Source organism: Melospiza georgiana, chromosome 24, assembly GCF_028018845.1.
Source record: "Melospiza georgiana isolate bMelGeo1 chromosome 24, bMelGeo1.pri, whole genome shotgun sequence".
NCBI classification, from domain to species: Eukaryota; Metazoa; Chordata; class Aves; order Passeriformes; family Passerellidae; genus Melospiza; species Melospiza georgiana.
The window spans coordinates 8,414,918-8,436,984 of record NC_080453.1 but is presented as its reverse complement, the minus strand read 5'-3'; the positions used below and the strand labels follow the sequence as shown (position 1 = coordinate 8,436,984).

General features: G+C 52.5%; 2 protein-coding genes across 4 annotated transcripts; both read right to left on the bottom strand.

Annotated features, from left to right (window-relative positions):
- Window positions 1-1,135: 1,135 nt before the first annotated feature.
- ELOA (elongin A) lies at window positions 1,136-15,512 on the bottom strand. Of its 3 annotated transcripts, none has more exons than XR_009115555.1 (12): window positions 15,360-15,512; window positions 10,385-10,441; window positions 9,656-9,774; window positions 7,675-8,869; window positions 6,765-6,879; window positions 6,265-6,420; window positions 5,803-5,900; window positions 4,982-5,162; window positions 4,030-4,141; window positions 3,641-3,792; window positions 1,760-3,142; window positions 1,136-1,729 (listed from the first exon to the last, which is right to left on the bottom strand). XR_009115555.1 is itself a non-coding variant. In XM_058040418.1 (11 exons), the coding sequence occupies exons 1-11, from the start codon at window positions 15,429-15,431 to the stop codon at window positions 3,081-3,083; spliced, it is 2,319 nt and encodes a 772-aa protein (XP_057896401.1). In that variant the 5' UTR covers window positions 15,432-15,512; the 3' UTR covers window positions 1,136-3,080. The 3 variants fall into 3 exon arrangements, 1 of the variants encoding a protein (XP_057896401.1); XR_009115554.1 differs by having other exon boundaries at window positions 1,136-1,759; window positions 1,790-3,142; XM_058040418.1 differs by having other exon boundaries at window positions 1,136-3,142.
- A 1,531-nt stretch (window positions 15,513-17,043) lies between these two features.
- Window positions 17,044-19,908, bottom strand: RPL11 (ribosomal protein L11). The gene is made up of 6 exons (XM_058040124.1): window positions 19,844-19,908; window positions 19,358-19,508; window positions 18,927-19,033; window positions 18,446-18,577; window positions 17,991-18,101; window positions 17,044-17,119 (listed from the first exon to the last, which is right to left on the bottom strand). The coding sequence occupies exons 1-6, from the start codon at window positions 19,847-19,849 to the stop codon at window positions 17,090-17,092; spliced, it is 537 nt and encodes a 178-aa protein (XP_057896107.1). The 5' UTR covers window positions 19,850-19,908; the 3' UTR covers window positions 17,044-17,089.
- Between the last annotated feature and the right edge of the window lie 2,159 nt (window positions 19,909-22,067).

Here is a 22,067-nt window from a genome sequence, read left to right as displayed (position 1 = left end):
GGGGGCGTGGTCTGGTTCTGCACGTGCTCAGCCCGTGATCCGCCCACTGATACCGGGGAGGGGTCCCGGTGGTCCCGGGGAGGGGTCCCGGTGGCCCCGCCCCGCCCGGGGAATGGCGAAGCTGCTTTGCCAGAAAGGCTCCGGCCCTATTATCCGCGGGGATCGTTCCAAACAGCGCAGGAACGGGAGCAGCACCCCGCCGGGATACCGGAGCGGAATACCGGAGTGGGATCCCGGGAGTGGGATACCAGAGTGGGATACCGGAGCATCACCCTCCGAGCAGCCACGGAGTTTCCCCATGGTGTGTTTAATATTCGTTGTCAGTGTCAGGAAAGAACAAACAGGCACAGTCCAGTGTTGGGCTTTTATTGAGACATGATTCTCCTCTTTTTTTTCATATAACTTATCTAATTAAAATATTCATCTTAGTTACCACAAAAAAAGGAACATAGAAAATTGTATATATATATACACAGTTTGGGACCAAAATACAAATACGAGTCCGAGTCACTCCCCCTCCTCCTCCTCCTGCAGGGATGGGTGGGAGGAAGAGGCAGCTCTGCTCCACCTGCAGCGTGTGGAGGAGCACACAACAAGCGCACAGTGTCACAGCCCGAGCACTTGGATCCCAGACTTTGCCTCGAGTGTCCCCAGGGAAATATCCCTGCTCTGCTCCCAGCTGAGGGCCGGTGCCAGCCCCTCCCCAGGCTGGATTTAGTGCCCAAGCCAAGGGAAGGGTGAGGGGTTGGCATCGAGGGGTTGGCATCGAGGGGTTGGCATCGGCCCTGTGAGAGCAGAGTGACACCAGCGTCACCTCCCTGCAGTGCCACAAACAGAACACGGACACAGCTGGCAAAGCCTGGAGCAAAGGGGGAGCTCTGAGAGGGGAAGAACAGCAGTGCTTGGGCCATACCCACAGCTGAGTGTGAGACCAATGAATTGGCAGTTTAGCAGTGCCCAAATCGCCCTTGGGCATCGCCCAGATCCTCTGCTCAAAGCTCCACTGAACAACACCAGGCTCTGCTTCCCTCCCCTCTGCCCCCAGCCCAGCACAGAGGAGAAATGAACAGTAGCACAAGGGTCAGCAGAAGAGAATGTATTGTTATCTAATTAAAAATACAGCAAAATTAAATACAGCAAAACCACGGGAGAGTAAGGAGCCATTATCTTACAGCACAACACACACTGAAATGCTGCACGGGGACATTAGAGCATCTGGGACTGTAACAAACTTACAGCACATGAGAGTCTGAGAACATTTTTTCCAAGAATTCCAAACTAAACAAAGAACAGACCAAATAAACAGGAGGCAGGTGTTCAGAATGCTTTTAAAGAAAGACATGTCTTCTAAAGCAGGTGGAAAAAATAAAAAGGAAAGAAACAAACAACCCAACAGAAACCAGAAGCAAAACAGGGATTTTTCTCGAGCCCTCCAGGGAGGACCCTTCACAGCAAGGTTTCCCCCGGTCAGTGCACACAGACATTGGGATTTGGCAGCCATGGAAAGCCAGCTGAGCTTCTCAGGAGCTGCCAACAACAACAGCATCCACCACCAGCATCTCTTCCACCCAGACAGCAAAGTCCTAGGGCAGCAAATATGGCTTGGAACAGGAGAATCCCTCCCCAACCCAGAGCCCTCCCAGAGAGGCCTGGGGTCTCCCCCCAGCCCCATCCTGTGCTTGCAGCACCCCTGGGTTTCCCTTTGGGGCAACAAAAGAGGAGGAGAAACCTTCCCCAGGCACAGCCCACAAGCAGAAACCTTCCCCAGGCACAGCCCACAGGCAGAAACCTTCCCAGCAGCACAAACTGTGCCCAGCCCTGTGAGCCCAGCTGCCATCCCCACAGCCCCAGCAGGGCTCTGACCTCTCCAGGAGCTCCAGGGCACCCCCTGGCACCCCCATCCAGCTCCTTCTCCCTCCTGAGCTGCAGCTCCTCACACAGCAGGCACAAGGGAGCCTCTGGAGCTCCTGCTCTGAAGGACACACACGTGTCACAACAGCCACATTCCCTTGCTCGCTTCCCTCCTGCCTCATTCAAGTGGTTTCAGGTTCAAAGACCAAAATCCTTGGATTTTTCCAAAGAAGGGACAGAGCAAAACATACAGGGAAAAGACTTTAGGATCTTCCAAACTGGAAATAAATCCTTTGCAATTCCACACAGAAAACAAGACAGAAGAATTCCTTCCTGCTTCCCACTAAAAGAGGCAAACGATGCCTTCACTGCTATTTAAAACCTGGTTTCCATTGCAAAGTCCCCTATCTCTCTCAAGATAAAAAGTTAAAATCTGACTTGATGCACAGTAAAAGTTCTCCCAAATCCCTGCAAGTTTCATTCCCAGCAGCCAGCAGAAGACAACAGCAGCAGAGGAAACGTCCCCAAAGGCTCTTGGCATCCCTGCAGGACCACAAAAGCACCTGGACAGGATCTACAGCAACAGCACAGAGAGGGTCAGGAGCTCAGATTTTATTGACACACACGAGCAGGGAGCAAAGCCAAAGGCCTGGCAAGTGGCTGGGCCACTGGTCCTGCCTGTCCCAGAGTCTCCAGGTGAGACTTTGGGCCCACCAGGTGACAGGAAAGGCTCCTGTGACACCCAGTGTCCCCTCAGATGGATTCCAGCTCAAGTCACACCCTGGGACTGGGTTGGGAGGGGAGGGACTACTGGGAGCAACATAAATAATGCAACAGGGTAGAGGGGCAAAATATTAATTAAAACCATTTTATAATTTATTAAGAGGTTAAATAATTGTAAATAAGTCTCTGGATCTTCCATTCTCAGCAGGTGCCAAGATTTCACATTTTCCTGTGTCAGGAGATTCTGTACACCCTTCTTTCGAGGGATGACAAAGCCAGAAACAGAATGCTGGGGACAGGGGGGTAAAAGAGGGGGGGCTTGACACTGAGAAAGGGACCAGAATAAAAGATAAAATACTGTGCCGTCATCTTGTGCAGATCAAAGCTTCTCCCAGCAGCTGCAGCCTCCAAAGAGTTCAAAGATAAGGAAGGGCTGTTTGGGTGCCTTCTCCCCCTCCAGTGCCACTCCTCCTCAAGAGAGAAAGGCCCAGCTCAGCACTGCAAACTTATCTCCGAGAGAACCTGTTCTTGAAAGCTTTGATAGTCTTTGCCATCATTGGTGCAATTTCTGCAAAAGAGAAAGAAAAACACACCACCACTGAATCAAAGGAAAAAGCCCCCACATGAAAGGAAAAGTGATGGAAGAAGAGCTGAGAGCAGTTGGAAGCTGCAGCCCTGGCAGACAGGAGGGTTTGAGCGGGGCCCATCAGAGTTTTTAGGTCACAGACTGAGGAGAAGCTGCTGCTTTCTGCACTGCACCAACACTGATCCCTGGTTAAACCTTCCAGACAGAGCTGCACTCCAATTCCAGACAGCTGGACAGACACAGGGCAGCAGAAGGACAGACAGAGGTTCTGCCTCACTGGTACCATCAGGACAGGCTAATCCAGCCAGCTCTGAGTGGGTGAATCAAATATTTCCCTTTGCTGTTGTTCATGCGACAAGTTTGAACAGAGAAAAAGAGATAAGAGACACCAACACCAACCCTCCTGCACAGCAGGAATCCTCCCCCAGCAGAAGCAGCTGTTTCTAAGCTCTGAGAGGGTGTGCTGCAGGCTGTACTTACTCTTCACAGGGGGTTTCCTGGGGTCGTAGGAGGAGAAGGTGCTACCTGAAGACGGGGCCGAGTGGGCGCTGCTGGTGCTGGGCCCATCGTAGGACTGCTCGTCACTGGCCCGAGCGTGGCTTTTGCTGGGTGGGTACAGGACTGGTTTTATTCTGCAACAGACACAGCACAGGCATTGCCACAAAGGATTCACTTTGAGTTGATTCTACAGATACAGGGCAGGTTTGTAACAGCAGCAGGGCTGATACAAGGTGGAACCAGCAGGATCTCAGCACTTCCCAAGCAATTACAGTTACAAGTTTCCCTGCAAAGGGAGCTCCCAGACACACAGTATCCTCTCCTGAGCTTCAGGGGGCCCTGAGCAGCGAGTGCTACAGAGAAACACTCACTTGGTCTTCTCTGGCACGAGAGGGCCTCCAGTTCCAAACTTCTCCTGCCTCCTCCGAACGTCCCGAGGGGGCTTGGCTGCAGAGTTCACAAATGCCATCTTGGCCACTCTCCCTGCAAGAGTCAGAGGGAAACATCTCTTACATCCAGCTGGCTATAAAGGAGGCTCCTCACTGCTTGTCGTACTATTGAGACTTCATCCACCTCTCCCCAGTCAATCCATTCCAAAGAAACAGTGACAATCTCCTTCCTAAGGTCTGAACCTCTCAGAATGAGAAATCAAACTGATCAGCTCAGCAGTTCTCATTATGTTCACCCAAAACCCAGAAATGTTTCCCCCCACCCTGCCAGCATGGAGAAGCCACATGGAAGAGGAGCCTGCTCATCATTCCTGTAAAATACTGAGCTGCATCAACACCATCACGGATGAAATCAAGACACCGCTAAACCACGGAGCAAGGGAGCACACAGAGCTAAGCATGGCTAAACCTTCCAGAGAGAACACACAGAGCTAAGCCTGGCTGAACCTTGCAGAGAGAACTGGACTGATTTAACCCAGATGGGCTCCCCCAGCCCCACCTTTGGGTTGTTGGCGTGGGCAGAGACGATGTTGCGTGCCAGCATGAGCAGGCGCTGCTCGCGCGCGTCGTGCAGCCGCAGGTGTGTTCACCCAAAAATCATTGTGTTCACCCAAAAACCATTACATGTTCACCCAAAAACCAGAAATGTTTCTTTCCCTCCACCCTGGTTCTTTTCCATGCCAGCAAGGAGAAGCCACATGGAACAGGAACCTGCTCATCCCTGCTGTAAAATATTGAGCTGCATCCACACCGTCACGGATGATATCGAGACACTGCCAAACCACAAAGCAAGGGAGCACACAGAGCTAAGCCTGGCTGAACCTTCCAGAGAGAACTGGACTGATTTAAGCCAGCTGGGCTCCCCCAGCCCCACCTTTGGGCTTGTTGGCGTGGGCAGAGCCGATGTTGCGTGCCAGCATGAGCAGGCGCTGCTCGCGCGCGTCGTGCAGCCGCAGGTACATCTCCCGCCACGACTCGAACTCCTCGGGCTTCTCGTTCTTGAAGTCTCGCAGGCAGTGGTTGTGCCACAGCTGATCTGTGTCCTCCACCAGCACCTGGAGCAAATACAGAGCTGGGATCCCTCCTGACTCCTCCTTTCCCTCAGCACCAGCTCAGTGCTGGTGGAATTCCAGCAGGGGCCATGTGCTGCAATGCAGGAATTGTGTTTTCTGACAAAACTATCTTTGGTCTCCTTAAAAAGGAAAAAGCTCAGAAGTTTCTCTCTTTGATTAGGTAAAAAGACATCTCATAGGACCTGGGGAACTTCACCTCAAACTTAAGGATAGCCAATTAGGAACCAAAAAGTCCTGCCTAAGCCATTTACTAGAAAAAGAAGAGAACAAAGAAACTAATGGCTTTTGTGAGGTGTTTTACCAGGAGCAAGAACCTCTTGCACCTGGCTCGGTTTTTCTCTGTAAAGAGTTTTGTTATTTTGCCTTTTATTTAAACTTTTCTGTTTCCAACAGAAGCCGTCCTACTAATTTTATGCCTTCTAAGGTAGCTGAGATATCTTGGGTGTGATATAAATCTCCGAGAGCTTATGAGACCTAGCTGAAGGAAACCCATGTATCACTGCAATGCCAGGAACTCAGGGCTAGCAAAAGCCACCTCTTGCAATGAAAAGAGCAATGAAAAGCTCTCAGAGGTGAGGACAGCCCTGCACACCACATCCCTTGTCCCAGCCAAGGCACTCACATGGTTACATTCCTCGATGCGATACAGCTGCTCCGGGGTGCACCTCTCCAACACCGGCTCCAGCACTGAGAAAGGGACACCACCCACTTCATAGATTGCTAGAGAGAAGCAAGAAGCACAGGGTATTAATTATCCTGCTCCTTCCTTGCCAAGGAAAGGGCTTGACACCTTGAAACACAGTGAAAAAACTGCAATGTTGCACAAAACCATTCAGGATGAGGGGAGGAGAAAGGAACCTCAGGCACTAACATCTCCAAGTTGAGAAATATTTGTGCAAGCTCCATTTCCCATAATTTCCAGTGCTTTAGCACTGCTTGAAAGCATTCTAGGTGCTGATCCCTGCAGCCCCTGTGCTTCCAGTAGGATTTATCCCATATTTATAACAGGGGGAACTGCTGGGTTCTGTACCAAGTTGCCAAAATGTCAGTGCACAGTGACTCAGAGACAAGGACAGGTACTCACAGTCGATGTTGTTGCTGAGGACCCTGATACACTGCTGGTACAGGGACATCATCTTTGGGAGGTAGGCAGTTTTGGAGCCAGAGTACACCTGCATTTTGGAATTTAACCGGCGGCCTGTGAAACCAGCTTCGCTCTCCTCCACCGGCGAGGACACAGCTGTGGAGGGAAACCACTGCAGTGAGGAGGGGACAGAGAAAAGGAAGAGCCTGTCCTGATAAATGGAACAGGAGCCACAAATTGGAGTCACCCAGAAGTGACCTAAAGGGCAAAGTCTTCTTCAAGAGGCTGCAGAGCAAGTTGAGAAAGGGCAAACCCAAAGCCTGAGCCCCAAAGAAGCGTCAATGAAGGATTTTTCTATTTTCTGATGGATTACATGGGAAGCAGCTGCTTTTTTATCTGAAACCTCTGCCCTTGGCAGACCCCAAAGAAAAGACCTGAACCCACCCCTGCTCTCTACCCCAGTCTGGCTCATTCCAAACCCCTTTTCCTGCCCAACATACCTTTCCTTTTTGTCTGGGAGCAGGTGATGGACTCGATGGAGGGAAGAGGACGATAATTGGCCTGGATGGGGGGCAGGGGGATGTCTGGTAACGTCGGGACCACATCTAAAATTATCTGGAAGGAGAGGATGGACATGGAATAAAGACAGGAATACAGCAGAATGTGACATTCCACCAGGGTGCAAACAGCACTGAACTGTGGGGTTTTTTGCACATTTTAAGTAAACCATTCAATGCTGCTCAGTTTGTACCAGGGAACGACCTCAGGGGTGCTGCCAATAGGAAGAAGCTGAAATTTGGGATCTGAATCATTCAGCACCTTCCAGAAAGAGCCATGAATGTTTTTACCATATTCAGGACAAGCAAAAGCATTTCCTTGATCTCAAACACTCATTTACCAGTTCTGCCTCTTCTCCTGTTTCTGAGAAAAACTTTGCACTGGTGGAGGAGAAGGGAATCTCAGAAACTGAGGGAAACTGAAAACTTGGATATGGGGTTTTATGAAGCACTCACTAGAATGAGTGGCAAAGCAGGATTTTTAAGTTAAACCTTATAAAAACCACTTTGTGAAGAGCCAAGTGTTTCAAAGTTGAGTAAAAAGATGAAACAGTAAAGATTTTACATATTAGTTCCTATTTATACACCAAACCCTGGCACCCATGTGACAAAGGATCTGCACAGAAATATTGCTCATTTTCCAGGCTTTCACAAAAGAAGGTTTGTCTTCTGGAATGAGCTGCCTTGTACCACCAGTTCTCCCATTTCTGGGCACTAAAAAAGGTCCAATTTAGAAAAGCATAAATACTTGAGAGGGGAGACATGGGAACCTCTTTAGCAGGACATGCAGTGCAAACTGGGCTGGATTCTAAGCTCACACCCACAGATACTCTGCTTTCTTACCAAACCTTACCCTCTTTGGTTTAGGAGGCTCAGGGGATTTCTTCTCTGCCTTTTTCTCACTTGTTCTCTTGTGGCTGGGACTTTTCTGACTGGAGCTGGAGCTGTTGGTAGTGGCTTTGGATCCGTTCTGTTTGCTGTGCCCTCTGTCTTTGTCCCCAGCTGACCCAGCTGAGGGTTTCACCACTTTCTTTTTCTTTTTCTGGGGCTGGTCATAGCTGAGATATGACTCAAAGGACATTGTAGGTTGTTCAAACTCATCCTCTGCTTCCCCCTCCCCAGAATTTGAGGAAAACCCCACCGATTTTTTGTCCACATCGGAGATTTTGCGCTTCCCCTCCGAAGACTTTAAGCTCCCAGAACCCCCCTTTTCCTTGATCCTATTGCCTGAGTCACTCTCAGCTTTCCTTTTCTCTGAGTTAGAGCTCTCCAGGCTCTGCTTGGACTTTTCCAATTTGCTCTTCTCAGAGTCCCGATGCTTTTGCTTCTTGACATGGTTCTCCAAAGATTCCTCCGAGTGCGGCTTCTCCTTCCTGGAGGCGCCGCTTTCCCGATTCTTCTCCTTTTTGCCGCCCTCTGACGTCCTCTGCTTCTCCTTGCTGCCTGCTGCCACAGGGGATTCTCGGAGCTGCTCCTTGAAGGAAGCCTTGTGCAACCTCTCAGGGCTGAAGGCAGAGCTCCTGTCATCCCCTCTGCCATCGAGTCGCTGTTTCTTGTGCGAGGATTTGTGCTCTTTGCTCCGACTTGCGTTCCCTTTGTCGCAGACGTCGCCGCGCTCCCGGCCTGCCCCCAGCTTCTCCTGGAAGCTGTGCCCTTTATTGGCTTTCCTAGGGAATAGTGCTGGTTCTTCCTGCTCCTCAGAGGCGTAAGGGTCTGTGTCCATATCCTGAGGGCTCTCACTGGGCTCAGGTGACACAGCTTGCCCACAGTCCGAGTACTCCTGGTCTGAAGAGAGCACCGGGGAGGATCTGCCCCAACCCTTCCCCTGGTGGCTGCTATAGCTGTAAGTCTCATAGGCTCTCTCAGGCCTAGGATGCCTTTTGGACTTCTTTTCCCTATGATCTGGGCTATAGGACTGGCTGCAAGAAGGCTGGAAGGGTTCTGAGTATTCCTGATCAGCCTCCTCATCCTCTCTGAGGGAGGATTCCTGATGCCTTTTGCTCGAGCTGCTCCTCTCGTAGTCACGGTCTTCGGAGTCCAGGTTATTTCTGAAAGGAGAAGGAACCAAAAAGAGTGAGATTAATACTGCCCAACATGAATGAAAAGAGCCATTCCCTGGACTGGAACACCCCTCATGGAAGACCAAAGTACTATTTGGTAGCTTTGTGGCAAAAATCCCACTAAATCTCTAAGGAACAGCATCAATCAGGCATTTAAAAATTGCATTTCTAGTGCAAGAATTGCATTTTTGTTAGAACTAGAGACAGAACCTTGTGCCTACACACTCCTGGCTGTGTGATGCTGTGGGAAATGTCCCCCAGTTCCACACGTGGGAATACCACTCCTTTAAATTCCCATTAATAACTGGCCTTTATCACTCAAATCTGTTTGATCTCTGCTGGGTTCAACACAGCTTTGTTACTGCCACATGCCTGCTAGCAGTAACTTCCAGTTTCCATAGGATTCTGGCTCATGAAAGCATTCTTTCAATTTACTTGGGCCTAGAACTTCCTGCCTTCAGAATCACAAAATGGGAAGCAAGCAAATTGCATCTTTTGCTTTATTAAGGGCACTTTTTTTTGGCATCTCCTATTAATCTCTTCATCAAACTGCAAATTCCTGAAAGTTGGCCCCAACTTCCACATGAAACTGCAGCTGTCATCATCCCAACACTCCAGAGCCAGCAAGGGCAGGAAGTTTCTGCCAAAACAAGGCAAAACCCCCAGGCAGAGTTCACATATTGGTTTTACAAGTTTTTCCAGAGCCTTGGCCAGAGAGGTTTGAAGTATCCACTGAGAAAACGCTCCCAAAGCTCATGCGTGGGGCTCACTCACCGCTCTGCCTCCTGCGCCACCGGCACCAGCTTCTTCCACCTGGCCACCAGGTCCTTGGCAAAGTCTCCCACCAGCTCATGTTTCCTCAGGCTGTTCACAGTCTTCCCAACTCCTGTCTCCTTCAGGAGAGAGCCAGGAATCCATCTTAGCAAAACAGGAATTCTCAGCCCTGTTAAACTCCCTGAAGAGTCAGAGAAACCAACACACTCCCTACTGCTGCAAGGGAGAAAGTTCCTTGATCTAAGAGCAAAGATATCATTTTATTATGTCTTCAGCTGCTTTATATCACTCACTACTGTAAATCAAAGGTTAATTCTACCTTAGACAAACACTAATTATTTGTATTATTAACCCAAGTCAGTATTTACCATGAGAGCTGGCAAGTTTGAAGACAGAAGCTATTAAAACCTGTAAGGATTAGCACTTCCTCATTTCCTGCTGGTTTGTTATTGCTGGGATCTGCTCCAACTCCCTTATCCCAGCCAGGTGTTAATCTTTTGGGAGAACTGAGCATGACAAACTGTCCTGCATGGCTTCCCACCTGCCCTGGCATGCTCCCTCCCCGTGCCTGGCACTTGCAAAACCTTATCACAATCACTCCTGTGTCACTGGGCTGGAGCAGGTGGTGAGACAACACACCCTGTTCCAGGGAAAGCAGATTTCATGGAAAACAGCCCTCCCTGGCTCCACAGACACGAGGGAGAGCCCCAGAGATTTCACAGCTCTTACCACGAGAATGTCAACTGTGATGGGTAACTCTGACAGCCTCTTCAGACTCTTCAGCAGCTGTGGAGACAAGAGGAGAAGGGTTCAGAGCTGTCACACGGAACCACAGACTGGGACTGGGGAGGAAGAAAATGCTGCACTGCCTGAGAGCTTGTTAGGAAGATCCAAGTGGCTGACAGCTGCTGTCTGGCTCCAAAAAGCTTCTGAGAAGCTGAACACGAGGGCCAACTGCAAAAAAATCTCATCTCTGCCCACAGGAACCCACCAGAAAGTCTCGTAACACCCAAATATTAATGTTTGCAGCTTCAGTCTGGTTTAAAGCACTGGGAACACAAACACACAGCAAGAGGAAGAAAGCACTTGGAAGCCTCTCAGAAGGTGGTGGTGGAATCACAGCCCTTGGCAATAAAAAAGGGGAGGAAGATTTCTAGATGCTCTTAAAGACCTAAGAGGGGAACCTGTGTCTCCACTGCAGACAGGCTCTCTTCAATCAGGTGCTAAAACAGCAAATTCCCTCCCTCTTGCTCCACTCTTTTCACCAAACACCAGAGAAGTGTTTTTTCCTCCACACACCCCAAGCAAGGTTCTGCCAGCATCTTCAGCTGCTCCACGGGACAGGGTGGGACAAGGAGCCCTCTCCAAGGAGGAGCTGGAGGAGGTTGGCAAGAAGAAACAGCCTCAAGCTGAACCAGGGGAGGTTCAGGTTGGACACCAAGAGAAATTTCTTCAGGAAAGGGTGGCCAGGCATGGAATGGACTGCCCAGGGAGGTGGTGGAGTCACCGTGCCTGGAGGTGTTGAAGGACTGACCAGACAGGGCTCTGGGCTGGGGATCAGCCACAGGTTGGACCCAATGATCCTGGAGGATCCAACCCCAATGATTGTGGGATTCTGAGTGCAGGGGATGTTCCTGTACCTCTGCCAGCCAGGTGCTTGGGGACATGGCCTCCCCACGATGGCTGTTGGCTCTGGAGCTCCAGTACATGGTAGAACACATCTGACAGCACTGTTGCCCCTCACATCATTTCCCACAGCTCAGCTATAGCCACAGTCCAGCCTCATCAGCATTCCCATTATTGCAGCCCCTATAGAGCCCAGGCTGTGCTCAGCACTCCTATGCTATATGCCATACAAAGGGCTGCCCCTGATCCACAAGATCTTCTCTTTGAAGCACTGTGCTCGTGCTCAGATCAGCAGTGTCAGCCTGAGCTGACACCCAGGCACCCCCACAGCCACCCTGCAAGGACCAGGCGGGTTTGCAGGTCTCTCTGGAGGGAAAGGAGTTCCCTGAACCTGTTTGAGGAGGGTTCTGCTTTCAGAGAGGAAACACTCCTCGACACCCAGAGAAGGGTTCCACTGACATGAGCAAAACCACGACTTCTGCTCACTAGAAACCACCCCTTTCTATTTAGGACCTAATAACTGTGACACAAGGTTTCGGTTTTCTTGGTTTAGAAGGGTGAAACACTGATACCAAGAGTGGCTGCTGTTGCCTTGCCAGCACAGCTGCTCAACAAGTTTGCTGGCAACTGAAGGCACCAAAGCAAAGGCAGCAGAGACAGAGCCCAACTCTGCTGCCTCTCCTCACAGTTCAGGGCTCAGGATCCCTCTGGGAAGGCCAAAATCCTTCTGGGATTGGTAATAAAGAGTTTGGATTTGTGTGAACAAAGGGGGCAGGAAGGGAAAGAAGGATGGATTTTTGTACTAGATAGAAAAAGACTACAGGAAAATATTAAAGCAACAGCATCTCTGTGAGTAATTAAATTCATAGAAAGGTTTCTTCAGAGCTTTCAAAACCCACTGTGAGAGTAAGAACCAAAGGAGAGCTCGTTCTGGTGTCCCTAAATATTTTCTAGCTACAGCCCACTGCAGCATCTCCCACAGTTCTGTTTGCTCTTTAGTTATTTGCTGCCTTCAGGGCTGAGTTCCAAGAAGAGAAGTGCTGCTCTCAATGGCAATGCTGTTCTCAGTGTGGCTGGAGACCAGGGGAGCCACACACTTGATCCAGAACACATCTCATGAGGAGCTGAGATATTCCACAGCCACTGCAGTCAGTTCCTCCATGGTCCTTGTGCATGAGATGCACCAAGTGAGACAACTTTGATGCAGTCAGGCTTAAAAACTCGTACTAAACTTGATTTCCTTTGGAAACAAGCTGATGGAGTTCATCCCACTGAGGCTTACAGGGACATCAGGAGGAATTTTGGGCAACAGGAGGAAATTCTTCACAGAAAGGTGGTCAGGCATTGGAGGGAGGTGGTGGAGTCTTCATCACTGGAGGTGTTCAAGAAACAACTCAGTGTGGAACTCAGTTGATATGGAAAGGTTGAATCAAAGGTTGGACTCGATCCTGGAGGTCTTCTCCAACCTGTAACAATCCTGGGATTCTAAATGTGGCAGCTCATCTTGGAAATAGCCAAGATCATACAAATCCTGCGAGGAAAAGGCGACCAGGTGGGAGACAGAGAACACCAGGCTTGAGTCTGGTGAGACACACAGGACAAAACTCTTCTAAAACACCCCAGAACAGGGCAGGGCTGCAGTCAATCAAGACACAACCCACAAAACTGAGCTCCAGCTCCAATCAAGTCCTGCTGAACATGGGTGGATCGTTTTCTTTCCCTGAAAGAAGGCAGCCAGACCGTTACCACACTACAAACACACACTAATATCAAATTGCTCCAGCACAGCCTGGCCTCCATGAAGATGCTCTTGCTCATGTTTTCCTTCTCCTCTTTCTTCCCATAGCCCTGGAGCAGAACTTGTACCTCCTCTGATGGAAAAAAAGGACATTTTCCAAACCATGACAGCACTGTCCAAGATTTCACTCGCGCTGTTCCGTGCCAGCAGCCCAATTTTTACCCCAAACCAGGAATAACAACACTTTACACCTTTCAGCAAGGCATACTGGGCAAATATTATTCTTTCACATTCCTGATAAAATATTTTTAAGGGACCAGGCAAGAAGAGTGAGGACTGGAAATGGTGTAAGGGTGGGCAGCACCCAGGGATGCTGTGGGTTTGTCCTGCTGATGGGGTAAAATTTCTTCAAAGGAAGATCCTGACAAGATCCATCAAGACAATGCAATGGCAACTAAATTCAGGCTTTAAACCACTAACATTTCCGAGGATATGGCTGGAAAAGTATCAGAAGTAAAGAATATAGGTCACAGGGCCTTTCTGCTGGGAAAGAAAAGAGCTTTTCAAGTCATTACCCTGCTTTACCTCCTCTGCCTGCCCTTGCAAAACCGCCCAGGATCAACAGAGCAAGAAACGACTTCACACCACGAGGTCACTGCAGAAAGAGCCGGGCTGTGCAAACACTGCCCGGGGCTTGCAGCGCTCCAGAAACACTTTTGCCCGAGCTCACACAAGGGGCTGGGAACAGCGGAGCTAATTCTGTGCACAGAGCGCTGAAACAATATTACAAGTCTTGCCCACGATCTCAGGAAGCTCAGACCCCCTGGATCTGCCTCCTTGGCAGTCCCTCGGCTCCATTTGGGGCTCCACCAGTCCAACCCTGCTCTGAGAGGGCGAGGAGAGTAACCAGATCCCATTGCATCACCCCCAGCCCGGCTGGAGCTCCTGCAGGGGCTCCCATTTCAAAGGGTCAGCACTCCAGCATCCTCTCCTCCTCCTCCTGGGTGGTGGGAGATCTCGGGCAGCGAGTCCTGCAGGTGTTTTTTTCGGTGAAACAGAGCCAGCCCAGCACGGAGCAGCTGCACAGCCCTGCCTGCCTCCTCCTTCACCTGAATTACACAAAACGCGAACCCAGCACGTGTGAATGCTCCCAGCAGATGCTCCCCCTTTCAAACAGGAGAACGGAGTAACAGCACGCCCGAGTTCCACCAGAATTCCAAATCTCACTAGAAAAACCAGCTCTGGTGCAGGACGGCCGCTGTCACCAGAATGTCACCGAGCACGGGGCAGGTCGGGGCAGCACCGCAGCAGAACATTTTGGCAGCGGGGACATTCCCTGGTGGAGAGGGGCGAGAGGAGCCAGGCGAGTCCCCCCAAGGCCAGGGGGGACAGGAGGGGACAGGAGGGGACAGGAGGGGAGCCCCGGCCCCCAGCGGGGCCTCCCTGCGTGGGCTCACGGGCGCCGCGGCTCCGCCACCCAACACGTCACCGGGACACGGCTCTTCCGGAGAGCTCTCCCTCCGCTGCCCCAATGCCCGGCCCGGCCACCGGGCACCTCTAAAGGCACCCCGGCCCGGTACTGCACGGGGAGACCCCAAAAGGGACACCCCAAAAGGGACACCCCTAAAGGAAGACCCCAAAAGGGATCCCTGCCTGACACTGCCAAGGGAGACCCCAAAAGGGACCCCAGCCTGCCACTGCCAAGGGAGACCCTAAAAGGGACACCCCCAAATGGACCCGTGCTAGTCACTGCTGTGGGACACCCCGAAACGGACCCGTACCCGCCACTGCCAGGGGAGACCCCAAAAGGCACCCCTGCCCGCAATTGCCAAGGGACACCCCAAAAGGGATCCTTGCTCGTCACTGCCAAGGGACAACCCCAAAAGGGAGACCCTAAAAGGGACCCCTGCTCGTCATTGCCAAGGGAGACCCCAAAAGGGAGACCCCAAAACGGACCCCAGGCAGCCAAGGGAGACCCCAAAGGGACCCCTGCCTGCCACTGCCACGGGACACCCCAAAAGTGATCCCTGCCTGCCACTGTCGCGGGAGGATCTGCCACGGGACCCCTGCCACCACCCCAAGGCTGTCTCGGGGGGACCCTAAAAAGAGACGCTCGCCCACCACTGCCACGGGGACACCCCACAGACGACACCGGCCCGCCGCAACGGGACACCCAGGGCCCGCGAGCCGGGGACGAGCCCCGGGCAGCCCGCGCGTCCCAGCCCACGCAACGCGGCCCCGGCCGGGCACGGAGCTGCCCGCGGGGGAAGCCCCGACCGCGCACTCCCGACCCCCGTCCCCACCGCCGGCACCCCGGCGGGCCGAGGCAGCCCCCATCACCTTCTTGGGCTCGGCGCTGCCCGCCAGCCGCGCCTGGAGCCGGCCCACAACTTCCAGCACCGACTCCGCCATTTTTACTGCTGGAGAGCCGGCGGCGGCGGAAGCGGCTTCAGCGGCCGCCGGGCCCACGGCGCTGCCCCGCCGCCACCGCCATCTTGGCTGCGGGCAGGAAGCGGAAGCGGCGCCGCGCGGCCTCGGCCATGGCGGGTGAGGGCAGAGGGCGGCGGGCGCCATGTTGGGGGCTGGCAGCGGCGCCATCTTGAGTGCTGGCAGCGCCGCCCTGAGGGGAGCGCGGCCCCGCGGCTGTGCCGGCCCTGCCCTCAGGAGGGGCTGCCACAATCCCGGAGGAGCTGCGGTTCTGGAGATCGTCCGGCTCAACCCCTGCACAGGGACACGTCCAGGTGGGTTTGGGATGTCCCCACAGAGGGAGACTCCAGCCCTCCCTGGGTGGCTGTTCCAGGGCTCTGCCGCCCTCATGGAAAGTTCTTCCTCAGGTTGAGGCAGAACTCGTTGTGTGTTATTTAGTGGCCCTTGCTCCTCGTCCTGTCCCTGAACAGAGCCTGGTACTGTCCTCTGACACCCTTGGGGATATTTTATGGGTTTATGGGGTCCCCTCTGACACCCTTGGGGATATTTTGTGGGTTTATGGGGTCCCCTCTCAGCCTTCCCTTCTCCAGCCTGACCAGGCCCAGCTCCCATAGACTGTTCATCAGAGAGATGCTCCAGTCCTTTAATCATCCTTGTTCCCGCAGCTCCTTATCTTTCTTGACTTGAGCCCCGACCTGGACACATATTTTCCCTGACACAATGTCACTGCACACCTATTCCTGTTGCCTCCCAATGGCTGCTTTTCTTTGGGATGGTTGGCAGCTGTCTCAGCTGAGCCTGGACCCGAGTCCAGCCATTTCCAGGTCTCAGTGTGGATCTGAGTCAAGCCCATTCCAGGTCTCAGTGTGGACCCAAGCCCAGCCCTTTCCATGCCCCTGCGATTCAGTGAGGGGGCAGACCTCAGAGCAGCCCAAAAGGCTGCTAGAAGCGTAGAATTGATAAGAGCACTCAGCTGGCTGGGAGGAGGGTGTTGTACGAGGAAAGCTGAGGGTCTCTGTGCCTCAACTTACAAATGCTGGCACTGGGCAGAGCTTCCCCCTGGACAAACCTGTCTGAGAGCAAGGTAAGAGCAGCCCCAGCCTGTGTGTGAGTCACAGAGAGCCAGGACACACCTGGCAGCACCAGCAGAGACCTTGTGTGGGGCTGGGACCTGCTGAATAATGGAAAATGGGGAAAAAGCCTTTGTTGCTTTCTAAATCAGGGCTGGAGGAATTAGCAGCAGCAATGGAGTGCCTGGAGCAGCAGTGCCCAGGTATTTTCCAGGCTGGCTGGGAGTTGGCTGTGACTGAACCCACCTGCAGGAAGGACAGAGCTCAGGGGTGTGGGACAGTTGGCTGAGGAGGCACACTGATGTTTGGAGTCACTGCAAACTTGGGGAGCTTGGAAACTGTCCCCTGAGCTGCCTCCATCTCAAAGCTTAAGCAGGGAATGCAGACACAGAAGAGCTCTGCTCCCCAGCCAGCAGCACTGGATTGCAGCATGGATTGGAAAATACAAAAAGGGGGGAAAAAAGCCAAATCATACTAGTGAAGGACCCTCGTTCCCATCAGCTTCCCCACAAAATTCACAACACAAGTTAGGGGTTAGAAAAATTCGTTTACTTCTCTGGCAACAGGAACTGCTCATTTACCAGGAAGGATGATGCCATCATACTGTGAGGGGAAAAGAAAAAAAAAGAACAAGTGAGAAATCACCATCAGGTAAAAGTACAGTGAGAAATCACCATCAGATAAAAGTACAGTGCTGCTGTGCAGAAAACCTGAATCACCAGAGTCATTCCAAGCCAACATGGACATGGCAGAGCAGCTTTCCTGCAGCCTCTGTGCTGTGCTGGAATGTCCAAGGGGCTGTGCTCAGATAAAATCCCTGGAGCAAGCAGCCACACCCTCCAAGGCTGGTCTGAGCAGCCCAAAATCTGGGCCCCGAGGGCAACTGTGCCACATTAACACAGCCAGGCAGGATGGGGAACAGGAATTCAGCAAGATGGGGCAGAGGCCTCCCTGCACAGGGTGTGACCTGTGTGGGTCCAGGCAGTCTCCACACTTTTTATCCAAAAAAAACCCAAAAAAACCAACAAACCCAAGAAACTATCAGCAGTCCCCACCTCTGACATTTCCAAACCAGCTTTCAGCAGCTCCCATTCATTTTATGGACAGATAAGCCCAAAATTTTGTTTTATTTGTGGATCCCTCCATCCTCCAAGTGTGGCAGCTGAGCCTGGAGCAGTGTCAGACCAACAAATCCTAACCCCCCCTCCTCACTCACGATCCCCAAACCCCAAAAACTCTGGGAGCTCTTACACAAGAGCTGGTTGTTCCTCCCAGCTCTCCTGCCAAGAGCTGCTCTTCAGTTCAGCACACCCAAAAAAAGCAAAATATTTCTATTCAGTAGCAGCAGCTTCTACTGCTCTGGGACAGCTAAAATCCACAATTTCAGCACTCAAAATCTGTTTGGTGATTTGCTGCAGCCTTTCCAGGAGCATTGTGCTGCTCCTTGGGATGCTCCAGGGAGATGGGACTGTACCTTCTGCTGGAACCAGCGCATGGCCTCCTCCTTGCCAATCCTGTGCTTGGCCCCGATGTTGCCAGTCCTGCGTTTCTTGTCAGCAATGCTGAAACCCGGCCTGCCCAGCACCTGCAGGACAAAGCCAACAGCTCTGCTTCATGCTGGTGCTTTCTGCTTCCCTAAACTAAGCACTTTTCCAGGAGAGAAGCCGGGAGTTCCCTCAGCAGTGATGCCTTGCTGCCGTTTCTGTGTTATCCCAGGAGTTGCTGTCAGAGCAACAGGATTTGCTTCTGAAGAGGTTTTGTGAGATTTGTCATAAATCAGGGATTTTATGGAATTGCAGCTCTGGAAATCTCATAAAATAATGTCAACAAAACCCAAATTTATCTTCCAGCAAGTCCACGGGAGGCAGTGCTCGCTCCAGGCTCCTTCTGGAGCCTTCCCCCCAAGCCCAGCAAGCAGGGAATACTCACCACATAGAAATCCAGGCCATAAATCCCAATACTGGGATCGTATTTAATGCCCAGATCGATGTGTTCCTGGATCCCAAAGCCAAAGTTCCCCGTGTCTGAGAAGTTGTTTTTCCTCAGCTCGTATTCTCGCACCTGAAACGTTGGTTCTTGCTGGTTATTTTGTTCCTGACTGGAAGGAGAATTCAAACTCCTGCCCACTGCTACCAGACCCCCAAATCACTCATTAGCTATTGAGTCTTTATCCCAAAAATTTTACTTCCAAATCCTAGCAGCAAAGAAAAAACCCCCAAAAAATCAGCTGCTGCCCCAATTACTTCTTAAATAAGGCTGAAACACCACCCAGATAAACAGTGTGAACACTTCACCCCGTGTGTCTGACCTGGACCTGGATCACCTCAGCATTTCAGAGCACACACCCCTTTATGCAGAAAGGAAAAGTTCTGTTCTGTCACAAAGCAAAGATCCAGCCCAAAATCCTCACCTTCAACCCCTTCTCCAGGATCTCCTCTGCTTTGGCCCCACGAACCGTGCAGTGAACAGCGATTTTCTCGTTTCTCCTGATCCCGAAGGACCTCACCGTGTACCGGGCTGTGGGCAGCAACACTCACACTCAGGGGACAGCCAGAGAATTCCCACCCGGGGGATTCGGAGCTTCTCAACACCCAAAAAATTCACGGAATCACAAAGAACGGAGGCAGTTTCACATTCTGTCTTAAGGGATGCTGGCAAAGCAGCAGCCTGAGTTTGGACACAGAACTAAAACGCACAAACGCGCACGAATCCCTGCATATTGAATCTCCCCAATTCTCCAGCAACTCTCCCGATTTAAGGAGCCTTTCCTGGGAACCGCACCCAGGGGGAAGGACGGAAAACACCCGAGAGAACATCCAGGGCTCCTGGGCAGCCGCTCACCTTTGGAGAACACGGGGGTCTGCCCCGTGAGCTGCTCCAGCACCTTGGCGGCGCGGGTGAGCCGATCCCCGCTCTCCCCGACGCAGATGTTGAGGCAGAGTTTGCGGATCCGCAGCTCCCGCATCGGGTTCTCCTTCTCACCTTGGTCCTGCTGCGGAGAGACCACACCGGGGGTAACCGGGGCTGCCCGGGCCGCTCCCGCCCCCCGCCCCGGCAGAGAGGTTTCCTCAGGCGGACACCGCTCCCCGCTCCCCGCCGAGCCCGAACTCCGGTACCGCGGCCCCTCCTGGAGCGCCGCCGGCACCGGGCGGGCCGCGGCCCTTCACGGCTGCAGCCGCTCCCCCGGCTCCCCCGCGCCCATCCCGCCCCCACGCTGTTCCCGCCAGCCCTCCCCGCTCCCGCCCGCACGGGCCGCGCCCGGGAAAGCCCCGCCGAGCGCGGATGGCGGCGGATGGAGACGGCCCGGGCCGCGGGCCCGGCACTCACCGCCATGATGGAGGCGGGGAAGAGGCGGGCGGCGCGCGGCCGCGGGGAATTGTGGGAGCGCGCGGGGCGGCGGCGCCCCCTGGCGGGCGGAGGGCTGGGTTGCCATGGCAACCGCCATTAATTAATGCCCATTATTGACAACGAAGCCAAACGCGGTAATTACGGTAAATATTTACAGTAATTACAATTAACCGAGAGAGGGAAAACAACCCGAACGTGTGATGCGCAATGCAGTTGTTCACCAGCCCTGACTGATGCCAGAACTCTTCCTGAACCTCAAGTTCTATACTGGGAATGACTTTCCCTCTGTGGGATATTCCTTTGGGATCAGCTGTCCTAGCTACACTCTCCACCTTCTTTTGGGAACCCCTCACTGGCAGAGCATGAAACCAAAATAATAGAAAAAGAAGAAATAAAAGTTCTTGACTTAGCATAGACATAACTTAGCAAAAATCCAAACCAAAGTTCATTCTTCCCTGGAGCAAGGATCAGGGGAAGGCAGGCTCAGATCCCCAGAGCAGTTATAGTTTAATACCATTTAATTCATTGACTGTTCTAACCCAAAATAAAATCCCCAGCAGCAGCTTTGGTGGGAGATGCTGCACTCGATATCGGAGCAGCTCCCAGCGAGTGTGGTCATCAGAGCCTCTCACATCCTCACAGCCCCGAATTCCTTGAACCAGACCTGGGAAGGCAGTCCAGTTTCACTTCACTCTTTCAGGAAGGTGCTGGTGTGTTTCAAGAGCTCAGTCTGGGATCTGGATCCTCTTTTTGTACCACTTGGGAGGCTGCCAGCCCATTCCCTGCTGCACTCAGCTTCACTCACGCCACCTTGGAGTCCAAGCTTCTCCTCAGTGGCCCCATCCTGAGCAGAAAATGCCTTCAATGAGGCTCACACTCAGTGAGGATGGCAGCAGCTCAAGGCTCTCCCTGTTTATCCCCTTTCCCTGCCTCCCCAAGGCCATGTAATGCCATCAATTATTTTTTGCCCCAATTGCTTCTAAGCGGGGATGAAGGATAAATGAATAATCAGCTTGTCTCATTAAGGAGAGAAAAAAAAACCTGTCAGGAGTCTCCGTGCAGAGGGTGTGAAAAGCCTCTGGCTCAAAAGCAACATCTCTGCTTCATTCTGGATTTCCTTCATCCAGGAACAGCTCTGCTGGAAAGAGCTGCAGGCTGGGCTGGCTTCCAGCTGCCAGCAATCCATGGATCCAAAGGGTTCCAGCAATCCAGGAGCAATCCTGTGCTGCAGGGCTGCTCCCCACGATCCAAAGGATTCCAGCAATCCTGTGCTGCAGGGCTGCTCCATGGATCCAAAGGATTCCAGCAGTCCAGGAGCAATCCTGTGCTGCAGGGCTGCTCCATGGATCCAAAGGATTCCAGCAATCCTGTGCTGCAGGGCTGCTCCATGGATCCAAAGGATTCCAGCAGTCCAGGAGCAATCCTGTGCTGCAGGGCTGCTCCCCACGGATCCAAAGGATTCCAGCAATCCAGGAGCAATCCTGTGCTGCAGGGCTGCTCCATGGATCCAGAGGATTCCAGCAATCCTGTGCTGCAGGGCTGCTCCCCACGGGCACAGGGGGCTGGGGGTGCTGTGCTGTGCCCCCTCCCCTCTCCACAGCAGGGCCCTCCTTTGCCCAGCCTGCATGGTCTGCCAGATCAGAGAATCTCAGTGTCACTGCAGGACACCACTGCTGCTCTCCAGGTGAAGAAAAACAGAAAGTTTATTTTCCAACATTTATAGATTTCCCAAAAGTGGCAGTGGATTGCAGGGTGACAGTGCCACCTCTCCACTGGACAAACCAACAGTCCGTCAGATTTCTCCTCCTCCATAAAAAAAAAAAAAAAAAAAAGAATGCAAAACAATCAGTTATTTACAGGAAGTGTATGAGGAAGTTCATTACAAGAATGTCAACATCAGAAGGTTTAGAAAATCTTAAAAAATCAGGGTGACAGCTGAGGGCTGCAGAGAGGGAGGAGGAATTGCCCCAGCCACTCTGGGGGTGCCGGGGGACAGCACAGAGCTCAGGGTGTCACCCTTGCCTTTGTCTCTGTGTGACCACTGATGGTGTGAGCCCATCCCATCCTCTGCTCCTGGCTCCTGCCAGCACCAGAGAGCTTTGCTCCACTCCAGACATGGAGAATCAGAGAATTATGGGGTGCTTTGGGTTGGAAGGGATCTCAAAGCCCCTCCAGTGCCACCCTGCCACGGCAGGGACACTTT

Bases quoted from the DNA above. Each gene is read 5' to 3' on its own strand.
- ELOA (XM_058040418.1), bottom strand. From the start codon at position 15,431: ATGGCGGAGTCGGTGCTGGAAGTTGTGGGCCGGCTCCAGGCGCGGCTG. The intron at 9,775-10,384 runs GTAAGAGCTGTG...TCTCTCCTGAAG, and splicing joins TCACAGTTGACATTCTCGTG to GAGACAGGAGTTGGGAAGAC. The intron at 8,870-9,655 runs GTGAGTGAGCCC...TTCTCCTTTCAG, and splicing joins GTGGCGCAGGAGGCAGAGCG to AAATAACCTGGACTCCGAAG.
- RPL11 (XM_058040124.1), bottom strand. The intron at 19,034-19,357 runs GTGAGCGGCTGC...TGCTGCCCACAG, and splicing joins GACCCCCGTGTTCTCCAAAG to CCCGGTACACGGTGAGGTCC. The intron at 17,120-17,990 runs GTACAGTCCCAT...TTCCCCTCACAG, and splicing joins TGCGCTGGTTCCAGCAGAAG to TATGATGGCATCATCCTTCC.